At 35.5% G+C, this 22416-nt stretch overlaps 1 protein-coding gene across 1 annotated transcript in view; it reads left to right on the top strand.

Annotated features, from left to right (window-relative positions):
- The window catches only part of LOC107563704 (nudC domain-containing protein 1), a 26972-nt gene continuing 4556 nt past the window's right edge, over positions 1-22416 (top strand). Inside the window, exons 1-8 of the mRNA XM_016248653.1 lie at positions 1-267; positions 620-774; positions 3220-3408; positions 3620-3803; positions 4986-5174; positions 11613-11820; positions 14340-14484; positions 14790-14915. Of these exons, the coding sequence (XP_016104139.1) occupies positions 153-267; positions 620-774; positions 3220-3408; positions 3620-3803; positions 4986-5174; positions 11613-11820; positions 14340-14484; positions 14790-14915 (1311 nt within the window). The 5' untranslated portion in view covers positions 1-152. The remainder of the gene's footprint in view (positions 268-619; positions 775-3219; positions 3409-3619; positions 3804-4985; positions 5175-11612; positions 11821-14339; positions 14485-14789; positions 14916-22416) is intronic.

Here is a 22416-nt window from a genome sequence, read left to right as displayed (position 1 = left end):
TCGGTCCGTCTGAAAACTAGTCCGGGTCGACACGTAGGAAACGCGTGCATTAGTTAAAGCTTATTTCCTGTTACTAGAAACGTTAAATATCGGTTTTATTAGATTCCTTGAACTGAATATACTGTTTCTTTGGAATATAATTTTAATTAAATATGGCTATACCGAATTGCTCGTTGAAGGTAAACAGAGAGCTGCTGGATCCCGGTTTTGAAAGTTACAGGCTTTCACTGGACTCTATTCCTACTTACAATGTAGAACTTGACGCAGGTGAGAAAAGAGCTTTTTTTGACCTGTTATTGTCTGATTTTATTAATTATATACGCGTTTATTTAATCCTCAGCGTGACAAACTCATAAATAATCTTGTTCAAAACCAAACAACTGTTATGACCTACACTGTGAACTTCATTGTCAGTATAACATCCTACAGTCCTGAAGATGCAGCTCTGCAACATGTGCGTTGTTCTTCATAAACTACCAGATGTGTGCATCTTAATTATAATCTTAAAGTTAGCCCAAAGCTGTCTTTTGGGCACAGGACATAATCTAATCCGTGGTTTGTGATGCCTTCTCCAAGTCTGCTGTTATTTGCCCCACCAGTAATGTGTGTCTTCTTTCAGCTGTGGCTGAGGTTAAACTGAAAGACAGTCAGTACACCCTGGATCATGTGAGAGCATTTGGTATGTACAACTACCTCCACATCGACCCCTGGTATGAAGACAGCGTCTACTTTGTGGACAGCAAGGGCCGAGTTCTCAATCTAACAGTCACATTGGTGAGTCTATTAATGTAATTTCTGAAATGATGGGTTATTATAAGGGCCACATATTTGGATGAACTAATATTTCCACCCTAGAGCATATTTTTTTCTATTTTTCTCCCATATGTCTGGGTCATAAATGCATATGCATTCTTCATACTAAATTTAATAAAAAAGATCAGAGAAAAAAACAGGGGTCTTGGGTGCCTCAAAGGGGCACTGGATGATTTAAATTATATTATATAATTGTATATTAATTGTCAAAATGTAAACTGAAATTATATTTATTTTTTCTCCTTAACTATTATTTTTAAATGAAAAACATCAGCATTTTGAATCCTAAAGATAAAAAAAAATGAATCACGTTTCGTTCGTTTAATATGACAACACTCCCAGTCCCTGTTATTTGAAATAGTTTAAAATCAAGCAACACGGTCATAATTACAGCAGAAGTACAAAAGGACATATTTGAGCCATTATGGGGGGGATGTTGAATGTTTTGTTTGGCAATGGGAGGATCCTACGAGTCAAAAAGGTTGAGAACCACTGTCCTGCATGAAAGTTTTGGACCAGGATATACAGTTAGAGTATTTCTAGTTTTTCTCTACCAGCAGAGGGCATTAATGGTTTATAGTATCAGGGTAGAAGTTGTCTTATATAAAATAAAAATGTTTTAAATAAAATATTTATTTGCTTATTATCTTGATTATTATTTTAGTTATTTGTTTTATTAAAACCATGTCATGATATAATAATAGGAAGCAATTTACAAATTGCTCACACTGTATAGCCTTAATGCACAGTATTTCCATATTAGTTATTTGCTAATAATAATGATTTATTTTATTTTTGGCATTGGTTGGTAATGTACTGTTGTACATGTGCGTACACTTTCTTTTGCATAACAGGCCAAATTTGACTAGTGAAGCAGGCAACCATTTTTATCTATTTTCAATAATGAAAGACATCTCGAGAAAAATTATACAAATTTAAAATAATTAGAATAAAATTTTATAAGAATAATATTTTAGATTGCCTTTACCTAAAAATAATCTAATGACTAATGTGATGCCTAAATTTACTTGTATTATGTATACTGAAAGGAATCAAACAAATGCATAAGATGAAATTCACAGATGCATAATAAGATGAAATGTAGTTTCATCTTATATAATGTACTGTTGTACATGTGCATACACTTTCTTTTGCATAACAGGCCAAATTTGACTAGTGAAGCAGGCAACCATTTTTATCTATTTTCAATAATGAAAGACATCTCGAGAAAAATTATACAAATTTAAAATAATTAGAATAAAATTTTATAAGAATAATATTTTAGATTGCCTTTACCTAAAAATTATAGTAATAGTATTTTAATATCAGCTTTAGTCTGTGCAAAGCAAAATTATAATTTCTTAATTTCTATCAGTTGTTTTATATGATATTTTTTTGAGGAGGATGATTTAAGATGCATTACCGTATATTCTGAAAGGAATCAAACAAATGCATAAGATGAAATTCACAGATGCATAATAAGATGAAATGTAGTTTCTCTACAGGATGTTTTGTTCTGAGCTATTTTAAATTTTATGCTTATGATTTGATTGTAATTTTTTGTCATTCTCGGAACTGACATGCTGGGTTAAGAAATTACTCGTTATGAAATGTGCCAGTTGCGTTATAATTACAGTTAACATACTGTAATTATCTCTCCTTGGGGACTGTTTGTATTCTCTCAAAGGTACTAGACAGGGGGCATTTTACTTCTGGGAAAGAAGTGAAAACTGAGACTGATCTCTGTTAATGTGTGCATCAAGCTCCATGGCAACCGAAGGCCAATTGCTCTCCAGTCCTTTGGAAAAATTGCTACCTTATGAAGGGTGTAATTGGTGATTATTACATTCATTGTAATCCTTTTCAAATTGCTGGCTTTGACGTTCAGGATCACGCAGACTTGGATATGTGGTACTTATTTAGTTTTATTTCTAAATTGTCTCATTGGCTGATCTTATTTGTTTCACTGATGCTGTTTTAAAGATCTTTAGCAAGACATTGACTCGAAGCCCTTGAAAAGAACAGTAGTCGTGAGATATAGGTACACAAAATAAGTTATTTCACAGGATTCGAGTTGATTTTAACTTTGGATTTGTTGCTTCTTTCATTGACTTGCTAGTTTAATTATCTGAACTTCATCTGAACTGGTATTCAGGAAGTTGTTATTCATACCCTTTATGGATCGATCCGTGAATGTTCCCTATTATAACTGCATGTATTTCCTTTTGCGCTTTGCACCACTATGAGCCTCCAAAATACATGCACAATTTAATTATGTAGACAATTTAAATATGTCTACATTATGTCCCCTTTATAAGTCTTCTGTTTTGTGATGGTGTAGAGGTGGTCGAGGGTTGTTTTTCAGAGACTGAATGATTGACAGGTCTAAATCTGATGTTTTTCCAGGACACAGCCTTGGGCAAACCTTGTGAGATGTTCCGTTTCGAATCGGACCCAAGCTCTTGTGAGGGGGAGCAGTTGTGTGCTTCTCTGAGCCTGACCTCCGCGACTTGGGCCACGCTTTCTGACGGAACGGGAAAGTTGACTCTTTTGCGCACCAGCAAGAGGGGAGAGAGTTCACATATTAAATGGGAGGTAGGGGGAAAATCACCCAGCTTTTTGTCTGAACATTTCCTACTAATCAAATTATTAGTCTATAATTGCTGGTTTTAGATTGATTGAGACTGCTTAATTCATCTGCTGTTTTCCCATGGCATTTTGGAAGACAGAGACACGTTGTATTTCTCAGTTTATGCATATGAGACGCTGCATATTTTGCATGTATACTATTTTATTTCACTCCCAGCCGATGTTCAGCGAGCGTCTAGGAGAGCCATTCATCATCGTTCACAGCCTGGCTCACGTGCTCTCTCATGTTTATACCATTGAAGTGCTGCTTCTGAGAGTCCAGAAAGATCCATCTGATACCAAAGGCAGCGGTTTCTCAATCTCACTGGAGTGGATCACTGTGGACAACTCTGCTGGGCAGGGTGAGAGTGACTGACTCCCTGCTGTTCAATGATTTTAGTTCTTTTTTTACATTTAACCCTGAACTGCAAAGGATTTTTTTTTTGTCAGTTGCTGCGGTGCTGATGTTTCTCAGTCATTTGTCTGCATAAGTAAACCAAAGTAGTTGACTTATCTTAAGAAGTAGAGTTCACTTGTTTGAATTTTTCAATTCAAATTTTCACTCAAATTGTTGATAATATATTGCTGTAAAAGTTATTTACATTTACGTTTACATTTAGTCATTTAGCAGACGCTTTTATCCAAAGCGACTTACAAATGAGGACAATAAAAGCAGTCAAAACTAACAAAAGAGCGACAATATATAAGTGCAAATGACAAGTCTCGGTTAGCCTAACGCAGTACACATAGCAAGGTATTTATATATATATATATATATATATATATATATTTATATATATATGTACACACACACACACAAACAAAGAAAAACAAGTAGATAGAATTGAAAAAATATAAAGCTAGTGTAAAATAAAAAAAAAGAAGATACATAGATAAAGTAGAATTAAAATAGAATAGAAAGTGCTAGAGTTAGAGGGTCAAATAAAGATGGAAAGTTATATGTTATATAATATATATCAACGGTTGGAGTGAAAATTTTATTTAAAGCATTATTAAGGAAAGGATTTTGGAAATCACTTTATATAGGGAAATATACACTATCACTCAAAAGTATGGGATCGGTAATTCTTTAATGCTCACCAAGGCTGCATCTATTTAATCAAAAATACAGTAAAACAGTAATAATCATTTATATGTTAAATGTAATGTTAAAATATAATAATTTATTCCTGTGATGGCAAAGCTGAATTTTCATTGGACATTACTCCAGTCTTCAGTGTCACATGATCCTTCAGAAATCATTCTAATACTCTAATATTTGGTGCTCAAAAACATTTCTTATAATTATCAATGTTTTAACAAATAAAACAACAAAAACAATCTTACTGACCTTAAGCCTTTGAACATTAGTGTATAATAACAGCATTATCGTGTACACATAATGACAGTTTATGTATTTACTCAACTATATAGTTGGTGTATAAATTAGTATTTTAAGTTATTAAAGATGTCATTTTGGTTTTAGAGGAAAAGATAGGGAATGTGGAAAAAACACAGCTAGTAAAGTGCTTTCTTTGTCACAGGTGAGGAGAGGAAGTATGGTGTGAGGAAGAGCAGGATGATGAAGGGCAAGTCTGTCCCACACTACACTGCCGTGGAGCCTCGGGGTAAAGGAATCATAGTAGCCTCAGAAAAACCCTTCGCTTTTACTGAGGTGGACGGACTTCCACTTGAAGAACCACCTGCTGAGGATATGGAGGTGGAGAACTCAGGTGAGAACCAAGCAGCAACCTCCCGCTCTCTCTCCTGAAGCCAAAAAGGAAGTGACATATTTGGTGCTCAAAAACATTTCTTATAATTATCAATGTTTTAACAAATAAAACAACAAAAACAATCTTACTGACCTTAAGCCTTTGAACATTAGTGTATAATAACAGCATTATCGTGTACACATAATGACAGTTTATGTATTTACTCAACTATATAGTTGGTGTATAAATTAGTATTTTAAGTTATTAAAGATGTCATTTTGGTTTTAGATGTTGGGGTGCAGGAAAAATAAAGAAAAAGGAAAAGATAGGGAATGTGGAAAAAACACAGCTAGTAAAGTGCTTTCTTTGTCACAGGTGAGGAGAGGAAGTATGGTGTGAGGAAGAGCAGGATGATGAAGGGCAAGTCTGTCCCACACTACACTGCCGTGGAGCCTCGGGGTAAAGGAATCATAGTAGCCTCAGAAAAACCCTTCGCTTTTACTGAGGTGGACGGACTTCCACTTGAAGAACCACCTGCTGAGGATATGGAGGTGGAGAACTCAGGTGAGAACCAAGCAGCAACCTCCCGCTCTCTCTCCTGAAGCCAACAAGGAAGTGACTTAAACTGTAGTTCATCAACTGGCCGCTAGAGGCTGGCTGCAAAAGGGAGTCAATCCCATAGACTCCCCATGTTAAAATGCCCAACTTTACAGCAGAAAAAAACATGTTTACAGCCTGGTTCAAAAAAGGATTTTGGTCTATATAGCTAATTTTGCCCTTCATGACAACTGTGAGGGGGGGTGATTTTTTTTATAAGTCATCCGTTTAAATTATATTAAGCCTTAAAGATTTGCATAATTAAGGGCGTGGCGTTTTGAGTGACAGGTGGATTGCCGCTGCTGTCACCACCATCGAGCTAGGTGGGCGTGTTTTCAGCAACCTGCTCCCACCTCCTTGCCCATTTTCGATTATCCGGGAGTGACGCAAGGTGACGTGCTGCCAAGATGGCGACGGCCCGCTCCGCCCACTTTGAGCTTCAAAAACGCTCTTCGGAAATCTACGGGTGACGTCACGGACACTACGTCCATGTTTTTATACAGTCTATGGTGAGAACCAACGGCCAGACAAACAGAAGGTCATGTTGTAAACATATTTCATTCGGTTAGACAAAACCATGCCCAAAATATTGGCTTTTTGTTGGGTGATTTGAAATAGTCCCTAACATTCATCTGAACTTCCTGAAAGTAAAATTTCACTCTAGCTTGCACTTCGACAGAATTCTGAAAGCCACCAATCAACCTAGAAACTCTCAAGTGCTGCAGTCTTGAGGAAGCACACTTCCGTTGAATGATTCAGAGGCTTCTGTATCCATAGAAACATCAGAAAGAATCGTTCAAATAGACTGAGACTGAATGAGGACTGGAGATGACCAAGTGCTTCTGCACGGCAGCGGTCATCATTTGGGTTAATTTTTTATTTTTGGCAAGGAAGTTTATGTAAATTAGGCTGGTTAGTTTTATGTAAATATGGGTCAGCTGCATGATACATTGGTACAAAATACATCAAGTTGTGTTTCTATGTGACGAAATGAAGCTTCATTAATAGCATGTTTTTCTTGCTATCATATATATATTGGATCCTGTCATTAAAAGCGGTTTATGTCCGTGATGGAATTGGTCTGGCATATTGAATTAATCAGTGCATCATTTTCATTAGTGTTTGACATTTTCTTTATGTCAGGGAGTGCTAATTGCAAATATTGCCTCATTAGTGGCTCTCAGACTTGGACGTAAGAGTTCCTTTCAGTCAAATATTTGTTTATTTCCTCATTTAAATGAGTATTTTGAAGTGAAATGTTTGTTTTTTCATTTCTAGCAAAGCTAAAACAGTCAGTGATCGAAATCACCAAACGAGCTTATGAAACCAAAATTCCAAACATATCGACAGGAAATTATTTACACTTAAACTTACATCTTATCCTCTTTCTCTCATTTCCTGTTTTTTTTCTAACACCTGTATTAGTCATCTGAAAACCGAGAAAGGGAGCTTTTAAAAGGCCATTTGTTTCCTGTACACCCTTTGAGCTTTTTTTCTGTGAAATAATAAAGGAGTGATCTCAGCTCATCCTCTTCCTCTTTCACTCTCCCAGTTTGAGAGGCTGAGAGTTCTGAGAGACTCCACTGGTAGGCGGATAAAATGGAGGTGCATTAGCTTGTTTCAGAAAGAGAGATCGACCTTCCTTAGCCACAAAAGACTATTAATGGTCACACGCACGCCAGATATTGATATTTTGTTGATGTTGTGTTGATTTAAGGGTACATGAACAAACCAAAGCTTATACGGTGAATACTGTTATGAGAGGGATGGGGAAATCAATGAAGCGTGAATTACAAGTCTTTCTGGATGATACAGAATCAATACGATTTTATGTCAATAATTATGTAATTCACACACACGCACACACACACTCACACACACACTGCTTGAAACACTTTACTCCAGAGCAGTAAACATCCAACATAAAACAAAAGGATAGTTCATCCAAAAATAAAAATTGTCGTCATTTATTCATTGTCATGTTATTTCAAACCTGTATAACTTTTTACTCAAATGAACATAAATGGAACACAAATGAAAACAGTGACAATCGTCTTTGTTGTGTGTGTAGAAAAGATCAGCTTGGATTACAAAAAAAAACAAAACTTGGTATGTCGTAAATTATGACAGAAATTGTCCATATTTTCACGGTAGTGTATTGTTTTTTTTTGTTTAGTTTTCTTTGACCATTTAATTTGTGAGTGAATTATTCCGGTAAGTTGGCTATATTTGAAAATTTTGTAGCATTGTTTTTTTTTTTCAGAAAATCTTTTTTTTTTTTAACCCAAAATGGACTTGATTTAGTTTATATGACCATTTTTTACCCTCTCTTTACTTCTTAGAATTAAACATGTAAGACTTTTATTTTGTACATGACCTTTATTGTGATTAAATAACCTCTTCACTGGTCATGTGGTGAAAACATGGGCAAACATGTTTTAATTTACTCATGGTTGTGATGTCATCCTATAAACAAATTGTATTTTAAACATTTATATTATTCTATATTTATGCTCGCTTAATAATGTTAGTCATTTTTTTTACACCCCAAACTATTGTAATTAAATTTAAATGATAATTTTCACAATTTCTATTCCTTGAGAAATTAAAAGTCTGCTTTTGCTACTGTAAATGTAGGCGTACATGTGCTCATGTGCTTTTGGCTGTAATGTCACAACTATGAACATTTCTAAACTTCTTTGCGGTTTTATGTCCATGAATGGTCTGGGTGGACTTGGGAGGAAGTTGTGCATCGTGTCTACATAGTATATCAAATTCTTTTATCTCTAAAGAGCAAAATCCTGTTTTCCGTGATATATATACAGAGTCAGAGTGATTTAGCAGTGTCACAGAACATCATTGCCCTTCTCTTCATTATCCTGTTTTGCTCAGCAAGATTCCTGTTGGGCCGCAAGTTGACTAGACCTGCAACAAAAGAAGATAATGAGCGTACTGCTCTCACTCCTCATTGCACTCTAAAGCAGCTTTATGGCTTGAGAAAATTGTTCCAATTTCACTAATAAGGTTTTGCCAGCACAGCTAGGACTGAGTGGGTGAGACTTCGACCTCTCTGGTTGTCTCGGCTCCTTTATTTCCTCATCCGCCTCTCTTTTTACCTTAGTTTCTGGATAAGAGATCAACTTCCAGAAACTTTTGTGTGGAATTCAGTAAGAATGAATTTGAGCTTGCTTGTAATGTTTTATATTAGCCCTTGTTAATTATTGGTAGTTCTGTCAGGACCACTGTTGTCAAAGTTGACAAATAGCATACAGTTTGGATTGGCAGTATGGTTCTGTTCTGGGCAAGAACTCCCTGTGCATCCATGCAGCTTAGCATGGATAAGAGAAGGGAGAGCTGCAGTAAACCCCCCATTGAGTAAACAGAACCAACATAAATGTATTGCAGATATCATTAATGTTCACTAATTTGATGTACACATTATAGAAATTAGTCTGATTCAAAGGGGAAATCAGAAGGCAGAATCCTGACTGGATGAGAGGAGGAGCTGGGGATGGAGGAGGCTAATTAGCTATTGAGCGACGTGAAAGCTGCTTAAAATACTGAAGGACCTTATATAAGGATGCTGTGATGGGCGTCGTATCCCTATAGGTAGACGTGGATCAGCTGAGAGTCATAATAATTTATCATTTTGAGTCCAGGGTTGATTGGGAAAACATTTTTATAATGCACCTACTACAAAGAAGAGCAATAAGACTGCATTATAAAATAAAAATGTGTGCTTTGATTTTTGAATGGCAAAGACGTGCTCACCCACAGACATTCACAGGTTCATTTTGAGGTATTAGCAAAAAAACAAAGGTAATGCTTTTCACGGAGCTTACGTAATTACCCATCATAAATTGTGATATAGCCTGGTTTGTTGGTCCGTTGGATAGGATTGCTTTCTCACTACAACCGAACCGCTCCACAGTTTGTTTTCAATCGAGCCGAGACCACCTCGTTCAGGCGATTGTTTTGGTGCGGATCCGAGCGCGATTGCCGTGTTCACATATGCCCAAACGAACCGAGCGAAGGGGGAACACGTGCCAGGTTCCGAAACAACAGGCCAGGTGTGAAAGCACCCTAAGATGCTGTAGACTAACGTCATCTGGCAAACTTTACTGAGACCGTAGGCTACAGCATCAATCCATCACTGTGATCCAGACACCTGAATCAGCTCTTTAAAATGCTAAGTGCGCTCGACTACATTTTCTATTGATCACACTGTCATCCAGATAATGTACATAACCATGTCTTCAAAAAAAATTATATTAAATGCTGCACTCTAATCACTGACTAAACCACATGTTTGAACTGAAAAGAATAACATTGACTTCATTTAAATAGTGCTAACTATTGCAGTGATTGGTGAATAAGATGCATTTTTTGCACTAAAATGCCACAACTGGTTAGTGAATTCACCTTTTACTTTGTAACATCTGTGAGGTTGTTTATTAGGGTAAATACAGATTTATGGAGATGCATAAATTTAAAGATGCATAGGATAAAAAAAAAAAAAGTGTCTTATTCTCACCAAGGCTGAATTTATTTGTTAAAAAATACAGTAAAATATTAATACTGTGAAATATTGTTATTCAAAATAACTGTTTTCTATTTTAATAAATTTTTAACATGTAGATTATTCCTGTGATGCAAAGCTGAATTTTCAGCAGTCATGACTCCAGTCTTCAGTGTCACATGATTCTTCAGAAATAATTCTAATAAGCTGATTTGGTGCTTAAGAAACATTCGTTATCAGTGTTGAAAACAGTTGTGCTGCTTAATATTTTTTTAAACTGTGATACAATTTTTTCAGGATATTTTGATGAATAAAAAGTTCAAAAGAACAGCATTTATTTTAAATATAAATCTCTTGTAGCATTATAATTGTTTTTACTGGCACTTTTGAATAAACTCATCCTTGTTGAATTAAAGTATTAATTTCTTTCCAACAGAATCTTACTGACTCCAAACTGTTGAACTGTAGTGTTTATCGACACAAAGGTTTGCCACATTGCCCTAAGAATACCTCTTAAATTTGCTGGCAGCCCTATCTACTGGTTAAAACCTTATAAATAAGTGTAAATAAATGTAATTTCATTCCTAAAACCACCACCAGAGGTGCTGTAACCAAACAAATCTACCTTACCCACAGGTGTGTTTGCTTGGTGTATCTTCAAGCATGCCTAATTACTAATTTATCATTTAGCTGATACTTTTACCTGAAGTGAATTATGATGCACTAACTACAGTCCCCCTGGAGCAACCTGAGGTTTATTGCCTTGCTCAAGCGCATGATAGTAATTGGTAAAGTCCATGTTGGGGGGTTTGAACCTATAACCATTCAGTTACCAGTTTGTTGCTATAGTATACAATCACTACACCATTGGAACTCAACAGCACATAGAAAGGGCTTATTTCTCCACTAATGTTCTCACTCCACTAATGGCTTATATAGGTACACAGAGTTTGGCCTTCCATTGCTAAATAAAGCCACACAATTATACAGGTTGTTGTGCACACACAGTTTTAATTTGTCCTATTTTTCAGGAGTGTCACCTAGAATTCTCAGAACTCTTCATACTTTATATTACACACAGTTCAGTGATGGTTGAATGATGTTACGGAAGGAATTGACAATGGAATTGAGCATATAGGGCTGCATGACAAAATACAGCCTAGTAGTTTTATTTTTACAGTTGCTGTTTTATTGCTTAGAGGGTTGCTCAGGATATACTCAGAAAATCTTTACCTGTAGTGTTTCTTACCCTTTTATTAATTTAAGCAAACAAATCATGTGAAATTCATACGTAAATGTCTACTTTGAATCCGGTGTCACTTCTTCCATTGTTCTGATCACAGATCCCATCTACTTCTGGCAGCAAACAGAAGAGGATGTGACCGTGTGTGTGCGTTTACCTGAAGGCACCACTAAAGATGACATCCGCTTCAAGCTCACCGTGGACTGCCTACGTGTTGGAGTAGGAGATCATGCACCACTGCTGAACGGGCAACTGTTCGCTCCTGTAGATCCTGAGGCCAGCACTTGGACCATTAAAGATGATAAGAGGTGAAAATATATTGGTGGAAGTTAGAATTAGGATAGAATAGAATTTAAATTAGAATAGGATTTATCACCATGGAGCAACAACTTGTGTTTAAGGGGTTATTTTACCCTAAAATTCCATCGTAATTTACTCACCGTAATATTGTTCCAAACCTGTATGACTTTGTTTGTAGAATGCAAAAAGATGTTTTGCACAATGCCCAGGTTTGGAAAAGGGTCATTTATAATGTCTAAAAGTTCAAAAAGTACCCTAAAATACATTTTAAAAAAACAAAGCCCTAAAACCTCATGCGCTAAATTGCAAGAGTGTTAAAGCCATACAAATGTTTTATATGAGGAACAGACAGGAATAGTTTTAGATCAAAGTAACTTATTTATATATTAGTTATTATTTAATTTATTACACTGTGGTTCTCAAATCTCATCTCCACCGATGTTGGAAATTGGTGAGGAGCCCCACATGACATGCATGAAAACAAAAACCTAGATATTGTGGCCGTGAATTAAGAATTCCATCACAGTTTATTATTTTTGCGGCCATTTTTTTATTGATGTGTTCCATTTTCTTAATTTCTTCCGTTGTTTTAGTTAAATCGTGGACACATTTTATTAATTTTTTGTCTTGTGTTTGGTAAGTCATGGGATTGTTGGGCTAATTTGTTTCCATGTTTTAACAAAAACAAGGGAACAAATTAATTGTAGTCGGAAGAATTCTTAATTTGAGTCCACAAGCTGTTATTTGCAGGGCTCAATAATAAATCTTATTTCTTGCAAACATAAAATTACATTTCTAAAAATAAAAACTTTTTAAAAACTAAAATCATCATTCTTTTGTGATGGAGACTAGTTCACAGGGCAAATGAAAATCTGAACTACTGGCCTGACTGGACAAAATCCTTAATGTCATATAGGGGTGCTCTGATTGATCGGCCACTGATCGCTATCGGCCGATGATCGTTTTGGGAAGTTTGATCGGCGGTCTCTATAAAGGCCGATCTCATAAACTGATCTCAAGCTGATGACGCACCTGCTGTGAAAGGTTTGACATGACTTGCATCAGCACCGTCTCAATCTCTGTCCGGCGTGGGTAAAATTATAATGCTGAAGGTGAGGTACAATTCATATTTCTTTATTAAATAACTTACAAAGTAATTTGAAAACTTTCTATGTGATGTAATTTCACAAACCGCTTGAGTGTATCACCACGCGTTCTCTCTTTCCCTGCGCAAATGGCTTCAAATCACCATATCAATAGGCGAGCAGCATTCCCCCCATTTTCAAAAATGAAATTCAGGCCCTGAATGAAGGGCCAGAAAAATCCTGATTGGAGCATCACTATCAGTAATTCTACGTGATAAAAAGAAGGCTTCAAAAAGATCGGTATCTGTGATCGTATCGGCAGATACTGCTTCCTGTGATCAACAATCGGCTCCAAAAAACCTGATTGGAGCACCCTTAATGTCATATGGACCAGTTTATTTGGAGCTGGACAGTTTTGGTCACTGTATGGAAAAGAGCAGACTGTAAATTCTGCTAAACATATTATATTGTGTTCCACAGAAGAAAAAGTCCTACAGGTTTGGAACAAGATGAAGGTGAATAAATGATGACAGAATTTTCTTGCGTTCAACAGTTTTCTAAATGTTAATAAAGCTTAGGAACTGTTGATGTTCCACATTATGTCTTGGCAAAGATTAAATATAATGTGTATATGCACAAGAGGGTTTTGGCAAACGCTGAGCCAAAGCAACGCATATGAAGAACAACCGCCCACAGTGTTGTGTTTTTAGGAGAGGTGTGAGTTGCCACTGTGCCTCCGTACACATTCATCGCACGTGTCGAGATGCAAGCGGTTTTATTTTCTCTTTAGTTGTTCATCTGATTTGAATATCCACGTCCTTCCCTTCATCCGCTGTCCATTCCTCTGTCTAATAAACATCACCTCAAGTGTCGTTCACTTACCACCTCCTGAGACACAAACAACCCCTCCTTCCACATTGTTCTCTGTCCTCTCGTCTGTGTTTCCAGATCCTTGATTTTAATAAGAGGCCCCGATGGCCCCTCTTGTGCTCTGGAGTGTGTGAGCCGGATGCTGTCCGATTTAGGATTTGAATGTTTATTCGTGTTTATGTTTTCTGTCTGTTGTTTTTGCAGTCAATGTAACTGTCATTTGCATTTGTATGGGAACCCAAAGCGGTCCTCATTATGAGGCATATATAATATAATGGAATATATAAAAGGAATTGTTTTTATAATTTGCAATTGAATAGATTGGAAATGTTCCGTCCTTAATAGTACTTGTACACAGAGTTCAAAGGGAAAAACAAAAGACAAAAGTCCTTTATTTATAACAGAACTGTTAACAACAAAAATGTGCTTTTATTCCGTCATCTGTGTGATGGGAAAACATTTGAACTTCATCCAGAAGTACTGAGGAAGTTTAAATGACTCACTTGTGATACACTGTAAAAATTGTGTTTGATCAGGTTTTTGAGATTTTTATTTAGTTTCTATTTGCGTAGTTTGGAGGTCAGTCTACAGAAGCGAAGTGAAGGCCCACTGTGGTCCGAGGTGGTTTTGGGGGACCGGAGAGGAGAATATCTAATGAGTGACGAACAAAAATCACAGCTTCAACAGAGACTCTCGTATCTCACTGCTGAAGACCTGGTCAGTTTCTTTCACTTTTAGGGGGGGAAAAAACACCACTTTATTTTTTAGCTGAGGGACTGTGGGTCTTAATTTTTGGAGAATTTAAATCATTTTCACAATAAATAATTTGTCACTTTCTGTTTAGATTATCATAGTTTTAAAAGTGATCATTCATATTTTTATGATCAATTTTCATAGTTTTAAATTTAACTTTTAGGAAAACGACATTTTTTTATACGTAAAAGATATTTTAAAAATAGCAAAAATAGGCACTGGGAAAAGCTTCTGAATTGTTAGTATTTGTTTCTTATTTGACTTCAAAGAATCCAAACCCAGAGAAGGACAAGCCCCCTTGCAATGCCCAGGAAATGGAGGACTGTGACATGTTTCCGGAAGACAGCTCTACACTGATGCGCTTTGATGGTGCCACTCTGAAGCCCACCCATGTGGTAAGGACATATAAATACAATAGGCTGGATGGGGCTTCAAAGTCCAGATGTTGTCTATAATTGGTCAGATATATTTCGCAACATCATTATTTAGCTGTCATTTTTTCCAGGCCATGATGATTGCTCTTAACCAGTAACAGGTATAATCAGGAAGTAGCATTTGACATACGTGTTTAGATTTTTGAAGAGTGTAGCACAGTCTGATAAAACTAAATTCGTTCCATTTTTTAATGAACGTATTCCATTATAAAACCTAATTTGAGCATTAAACATCTTCGCATTAATAGATCTGTTCATTTATTATTAACCACCAGCATGTTGATTTATTTTGAAAAACCTGCAAACAGGGTCCAAAATGAACTATTTTACATAATTGCATAAATTATTTAAATAATGTTTAAATAGTTATTGTGTCTAGTTTCCATTAAAAAATTTAAATTATGTCATGATTTATTCACCCTCATGTCGTTTCAAACTGTTTTGGTTACCATTGACTTTAAAAAAATACTGAGACAGTTCTTAAATTATCATCTTTTGTGTTCTTCAGAAGAAAGAAAGTTCTGAAACAGGTCTGAAACGACATGAGGGTAAAAAATGACTTGAGAAAATAATGACAGAATTTTCATTTTTAGGTGAAATATCCCTTTTAATACCCATTTAATACCCATAAATCTTTTGGCGTTATTTACGCAATTGTAATTGTAAATGCATTCATGCTACTTCTGAGCTGCACTAAATGTAGTAAAATGCAGTAAATATGTCTAAATATTCAAATGTATCTAAATATTTTAAATGCTGCTCCTGGAAAAAAAAATATCATGGTCATTGTAGCCTAAAAGTTTTTGTCTAATAAATTGTATTGAATAAAAAAAATAACGTTGTCCGCTGAAACGCCACTCTCTTGTGAATGTGCGTATGAGAGCGGAAGCTAGAGATAACGGTTTATAAAGTTTTAAATATGGATATTATTCTTACAAAAAATGCATCGATTCACTTCAGAAGGCCTTTATTCACCGCGTGAAGCACTTTTTATGATGGATGGATGCACTTTATTTTGCGTCATAATCTCAATCACCATTCACTGCCATTATAAAGCTTGGAAGAGCCAGGACAATTTTTAATATAACTCTGATTGAATTCATCTGAAAGAAGAAGGTCTATATATATATATATATATATATACATTATATAGCTAGGATAGCTTTAGGGTGAGTAAATAATAGGGTAATTTTAATTTTTGGGTGAGCTGTCCCTTTAAATTATGATTTCTATGATCGTGTGTCTTTCATTTATAGTAGGTTTATAATTTCTTTCGATTATAAGATTATAAATGGTTGCAAATGACACTTGACACTTAAATTACCCAGGGTAAAAGTTCATTAGCGTTTACATTTGGCAAAAACTTTTATTAATTTAAGCAAACAAATCATGTGAAATTCATACGTAAATGTCTACTTTGAATCCGGTGTCACTTCTTCCATTGTTCTGATCACAGATCCCATCTACTTCTGGCAGCAAACAGAAGAGGATGTGACCGTGTGTGTGCGTTTACCTGAAGGCACCACTAAAGATGACATCCGCTTCAAGCTCACCGTGGACTGCCTACGTGTTGGAGTAGGAGATCATGCACCACTGCTGAACGGGCAACTGTTCGCTCCTGTAGATCCTGAGGCCAGCACTTGGACCATTAAAGATGATAAGAGGTGAAAATATATTGGTGGAAGTTAGAATTAGGATAGAATAGAATTTAAATTAGAATAGGATTTATCACCATGGAGCAACAACTTGTGTTTAAGGGGTTATTTTACCCTAAAATTCCATCGTAATTTACTCACCGTAATATTGTTCCAAACCTGTATGACTTTGTTTGTAGAATGCAAAAAGATGTTTTGCACAATGCCCAGGTTTGGAAAAGGGTCATTTATAATGTCTAAAAGTTCAAAAAGTACCCTAAAATACATTTTAAAAAAACAAAGCCCTAAAACCTCATGCGCTAAATTGCAAGAGTGTTAAAGCCATACAAATGTTTTATATGAGGAACAGACAGGAATAGTTTTAGATCAAAGTAACTTATTTATATATTAGTTATTATTTAATTTATTACACTGTGGTTCTCAAATCTCATCTCCACCGATGTTGGAAATTGGTGAGGAGCCCCACATGACATGCATGAAAACAAAAACCTAGATATTGTGGCCGTGAATTAAGAATTCCATCACAGTTTATTATTTTTGCGGCCATTTTTTTATTGATGTGTTCCATTTTCTTAATTTCTTCCGTTGTTTTAGTTAAATCGTGGACACATTTTATTAATTTTTTGTCTTGTGTTTGGTAAGTCATGGGATTGTTGGGCTAATTTGTTTCCATGTTTTAACAAAAACAAGGGAACAAATTAATTGTAGTCGGAAGAATTCTTAATTTGAGTCCACAAGCTGTTATTTGCAGGGCTCAATAATAAATCTTATTTCTTGCAAACATAAAATTACATTTCTAAAAATAAAAACTTTTTAAAAACTAAAATCATCATTCTTTTGTGATGGAGACTAGTTCACAGGGCAAATGAAAATCTGAACTACTGGCCTGACTGGACAAAATCCTTAATGTCATATAGGGGTGCTCTGATTGATCGGCCACTGATCGCTATCGGCCGATGATCGTTTTGGGAAGTTTGATCGGCGGTCTCTATAAAGGCCGATCTCATAAACTGATCTCAAGCTGATGACGCACCTGCTGTGAAAGGTTTGACATGACTTGCATCAGCACCGTCTCAATCTCTGTCCGGCGTGGGTAAAATTATAATGCTGAAGGTGAGGTACAATTCATATTTCTTTATTAAATAACTTACAAAGTAATTTGAAAACTTTCTATGTGATGTAATTTCACAAACCGCTTGAGTGTATCACCACGCGTTCTCTCTTTCCCTGCGCAAATGGCTTCAAATCACCATATCAATAGGCGAGCAGCATTCCCCCCATTTTCAAAGATGAAATTCAGAAAAATCCTGATTGGAGCATCACTATCAGTAATTCTACGTGATAAAAAGAAGGCTTCAAAAAGATCGGTATCTGTGATCGTATCGGCAGATACTGCTTCCTGTGATCAACAATCGGCTCCAAAAAACCTGATTGGAGCACCCTTAATGTCATATGGACCAGTTTATTTGGAGCTGGACAGTTTTGGTCACTGTATGGAAAAGAGCAGACTGTAAATTCTGCTAAACATATTATATTGTGTTCCACAGAAGAAAAAGTCCTACAGGTTTGGAACAAGATGAAGGTGAATAAATGATGACAGAATTTTCTTGCGTTCAACAGTTTTCTAAATGTTAATAAAGCTTAGGAACTGTTGATGTTCCACATTATGTCTTGGCAAAGATTAAATATAATGTGTATATGCACAAGAGGGTTTTGGCAAATGCTGAGCCAAAGCAACGCATATGAAGAACAACCGCCCACAGTGTTGTGTTTTTAGGAGAGGTGTGAGTTGCCACTGTGCCTCCGTACACATTCATCGCACGTGTCGAGATGCAAGCGGTTTTATTTTTTCTTTAGTTGTTCATCTGATTTGAATATCCACGTCCTTCCCTTCATCCGCTGTCCATTCCTCTGTCTAATAAACATCACCTCAAGTGTCGTTCACTTACCACCTCCTGAGACACAAACAACCCCTCCTTCCACATTGTTCTCTGTCCTCTCGTCTGTGTTTCCAGATCCTTGATTTTAATAAGAGGCCCCGATGGCCCCTCTTGTGCTCTGGAGTGTGTGAGCCGGATGCTGTCCGATTTAGGATTTGAATGTTTATTCGTGTTTATGTTTTCTGTCTGTTGTTTTTGCAGTCAATGTAACTGTCATTTGCATTTGTATGGGAACCCAAAGCGGTCCTCATTATGAGGCATATATAATATAATGGAATATATAAAAGGAATTGTTTTTATAATTTGCAATTGAATAGATTGGAAATGTTCCGTCCTTAATAGTACTTGTACACAGAGTTCAAAGGGAAAAACAAAAGACAAAAGTCCTTTATTTATAACAGAACTGTTAACAACAAAAATGTGCTTTTATTCCGTCATCTGTGTGATGGGAAAACATTTGAACTTCATCCAGAAGTACTGAGGAAGTTTAAATGACTCACTTGTGATACACTGTAAAAATTGTGTTTGATCAGGTTTTTGAGATTTTTATTTAGTTTCTATTTGCGTAGTTTGGAGGTCAGTCTACAGAAGCGAAGTGAAGGCCCACTGTGGTCCGAGGTGGTTTTGGGGGACCGGAGAGGAGAATATCTAATGAGTGACGAACAAAAATCACAGCTTCAACAGAGACTCTCGTATCTCACTGCTGAAGACCTGGTCAGTTTCTTTCACTTTTAGGGGGGAAAAAAAACACCACTTTATTTTTTAGCTGAGGGACTGTGGGTCTTAATTTTTGGAGAATTTAAATCATTTTCACAATAAATAATTTGTCACTTTCTGTTTAGATTATCATAGTTTTAAAAGTGATCATTCATATTTTTATGATCAATTTTCATAGTTTTAAATTTAACTTTTAGGAAAACGAAATTTTTTTATACGTAAAAGATATTTTAAAAATAGCAAAAATAGGCACTGGGAAAAGCTTCTGAATTGTTAGTATTTGTTTCTTATTTGACTTCAAAGAATCCAAACCCAGAGAAGGACAAGCCCCCTTGCAATGCCCAGGAAATGGAGGACTGTGACATGTTTCCGGAAGACAGCTCTACACTGATGCGCTTTGATGGTGCCACTCTGAAGCCCACCCATGTGGTAAGGACATAGAAATACAATAGGCTGGATGGGGCTTCAAAGTCCAGATGTTGTCTATAATTGGTCAGATATATTTCGCAACATCATTATTTAGCTGTCATTTTTTCCAGGCCATGATGATTGCTCTTAACCAGTAACAGGTATAATCAGGAAGTAGCATTTGACATACGTGTTTAGATTTTTGAAGAGTGTAGCACAGTCTGATAAAACTAAATTCGTTCCATTTTTTAATGAACGTATTCCATTATAAAACCTAATTTGAGCATTAAACATCTTCGCATTAATAGATCTGTTCATTTATTATTAACCACCAGCATGTTGATTTATTTTGAAAAACCTGCAAACAGGGTCCAAAATGAACTATTTTACATAATTGCATAAATTATTTAAATAATGTTTAAATAGTTATTGTGTCTAGTTTCCATTAAAAAATTTAAATTATGTCATGATTTATTCACCCTCATGTCGTTTCAAACTGTTTTGGTTACCATTGACTTTTAAAAAATACTGAGACAGTTCTTAAATTATCATCTTTTGTGTTCTTCAGAAGAAAGAAAGTTCTGAAACAGGTCTGAAACGACATGAGGGTAAAAAATGACTTGAGAAAATAATGACAGAATTTTCATTTTTAGGTGAAATATCCCTTTTAATACCCATTTAATACCCATAAATCTTTTGGCGTTATTTACGCAATTGTAATTGTGAATGCATTCATGCTACTTCTGAGCTCCACTAAATGTAGTAAAATGCAGTAAATATGTCTAAATATTCAAATGTATCTAAATATTTTAAATGCTGCTCCTGGAAAAAAAAAAATCATGGTCATTGTAGCCTAAAAGTTTTTGTCTAATAAATTGTATTGAATAAAAAAAATAACGTTGTCCGCTGAAACGCCACTGCGTATGAGAGCGGAAGCTAGAGATAACGGTTTATAAAGTTTTAAATATGGATATTAATCTTACAAAAAATGCATCGATTCACTTCAGAAGGCCTTTATTCACCCCGTGGAGCCGCGTGAAGCACTTTTTATGATTATATATATATATATATATATATATATATATATATATATATATACACACACACACACAGTATATAGCTAGGATAGCTTTAGGGTGAGTAAATCATAGGGTAATTTTAATTTTTGGGTGAGCTGTCCCTTTAAATTATGATTTCTATGATCGTGTGTCTTTCATTTATAGTAGGTTTATCATTTCTTTAGATTATAAGATTATAAATGGTTGCAAATGACACTTGACACTTAAATTACCCAGGGTAAAAGTTCATTAGCGTTTACATTTGGCAAAAACTTTAATTCAATGCATTTTACTCTGCGTTTATTATTATTATCAACAGCAACAACAGCCAATCAATCAAATCATGGCTTTTTATTTGAACTCAAAATAGGTCTTCTCATTCTACATTTAATTTTTGTCTGTACATGCAGTACATTTTTCTTTTGCCATAGAATAAAATTCCACATAGTATCATCACCCCACCCCTCACCCATCATTTCCTCTCTTCCTCTCACTTCTAAATCACTTACATTGATGAAGTGAAACACACTGACCTTTTCTGAGTGCACTCTCTCACAGATTGCAAAGCAACCTCTCTCTTGGCTCTGATGAGAGCCTTTCCCGTGTCGACCTCTTCAGAGATTTCAGATTGTGTGTTTGTGTCCCTCAGCTGGGTGTTGGAGCAGACCTCAAAGAGCTTGTATTTCTTTTTGTGTTCCTGTAGAGTGGCACCTCTCCTTTGAGAGACACTCTCGTCTTTCAACTCAAAGCCACGATGGCAACGAGTGAAGGAGAGGGTTGACATTTACTGTATATCTGAATGATGTGTATCTAAGAGCTCCTCACCACAAGAATAATGCTGGAGATGCAGTAATGGATGGTTATTTTAATATTTGTCACCATGTGATCTGTAGTGATGCATTGCTCTATATTCGTAGTTGATGTGGTTAAATTAAAGATTTAGCTGGCCCAAGGTTTTTTTTTTTTCTTTATTTTTTTTTTATAATTTATATGACTTTCTTTTTTGACCATACCAGTGTTATTATTGTTCTAAAACTAAAACCGTAAAAACATTCTTCATTACTTGAAATAAAATAAAATGTGAAAAAATTAATCTATTGCCACGGAAACTTGATGTACTAAAACTGAAATAAAAAGATGTTTAACTATGTTAAAAACTAAATGACTAAAAATGACAAAAATTTAAATAATTAAATATCTAACTAAAATTAATGAATAACTAAAATAAATAAAATTAAAGTGGAAAATATAAAAATAAAAACAAAAAAAATCCAATTCAAAATAGTAATAAAAACTATAATAGTATCTCTATTATATTTAAATCATAAAATGACCATCATAAAATGTATCATCATAAAATTATTTAAATTTTCAGGTGAACCATCCCTGTAAAAAGCTGTATGATCGTCTATCATTTTAAAAATCTTTTTTTTTTTATATTAAAGATTTGGTTTTCATTGATGTATTAATCATGTACTGTTGCTAATTCTGCTGATTTAAGTTTAAGATTTTTTTTTCCTTCTGTGACACTATTGGCATGCCAAGTAAAAATCTGAACTACAGGCCAGCAGAAAAAATATATATATATTATTGTTGAGCTCTTCACAACTGCTGCATTCATGAATTAAACATGAGACTGTGTGATGTTCTTCTGAAGCAGTTCTGGCACAGCCAGGTGCCTATT

Source organism: Sinocyclocheilus grahami, unplaced genomic scaffold (genome assembly GCF_001515645.1).
Source record: "Sinocyclocheilus grahami isolate Dianchi unplaced genomic scaffold, SAMN03320097.WGS_v1.1 scaffold887.1, whole genome shotgun sequence".
Lineage (NCBI taxonomy): Eukaryota > Metazoa > Chordata > Actinopteri > Cypriniformes > Cyprinidae > Sinocyclocheilus > Sinocyclocheilus grahami.
This window is presented reverse-complemented; position numbering and strand designations above follow the sequence as displayed.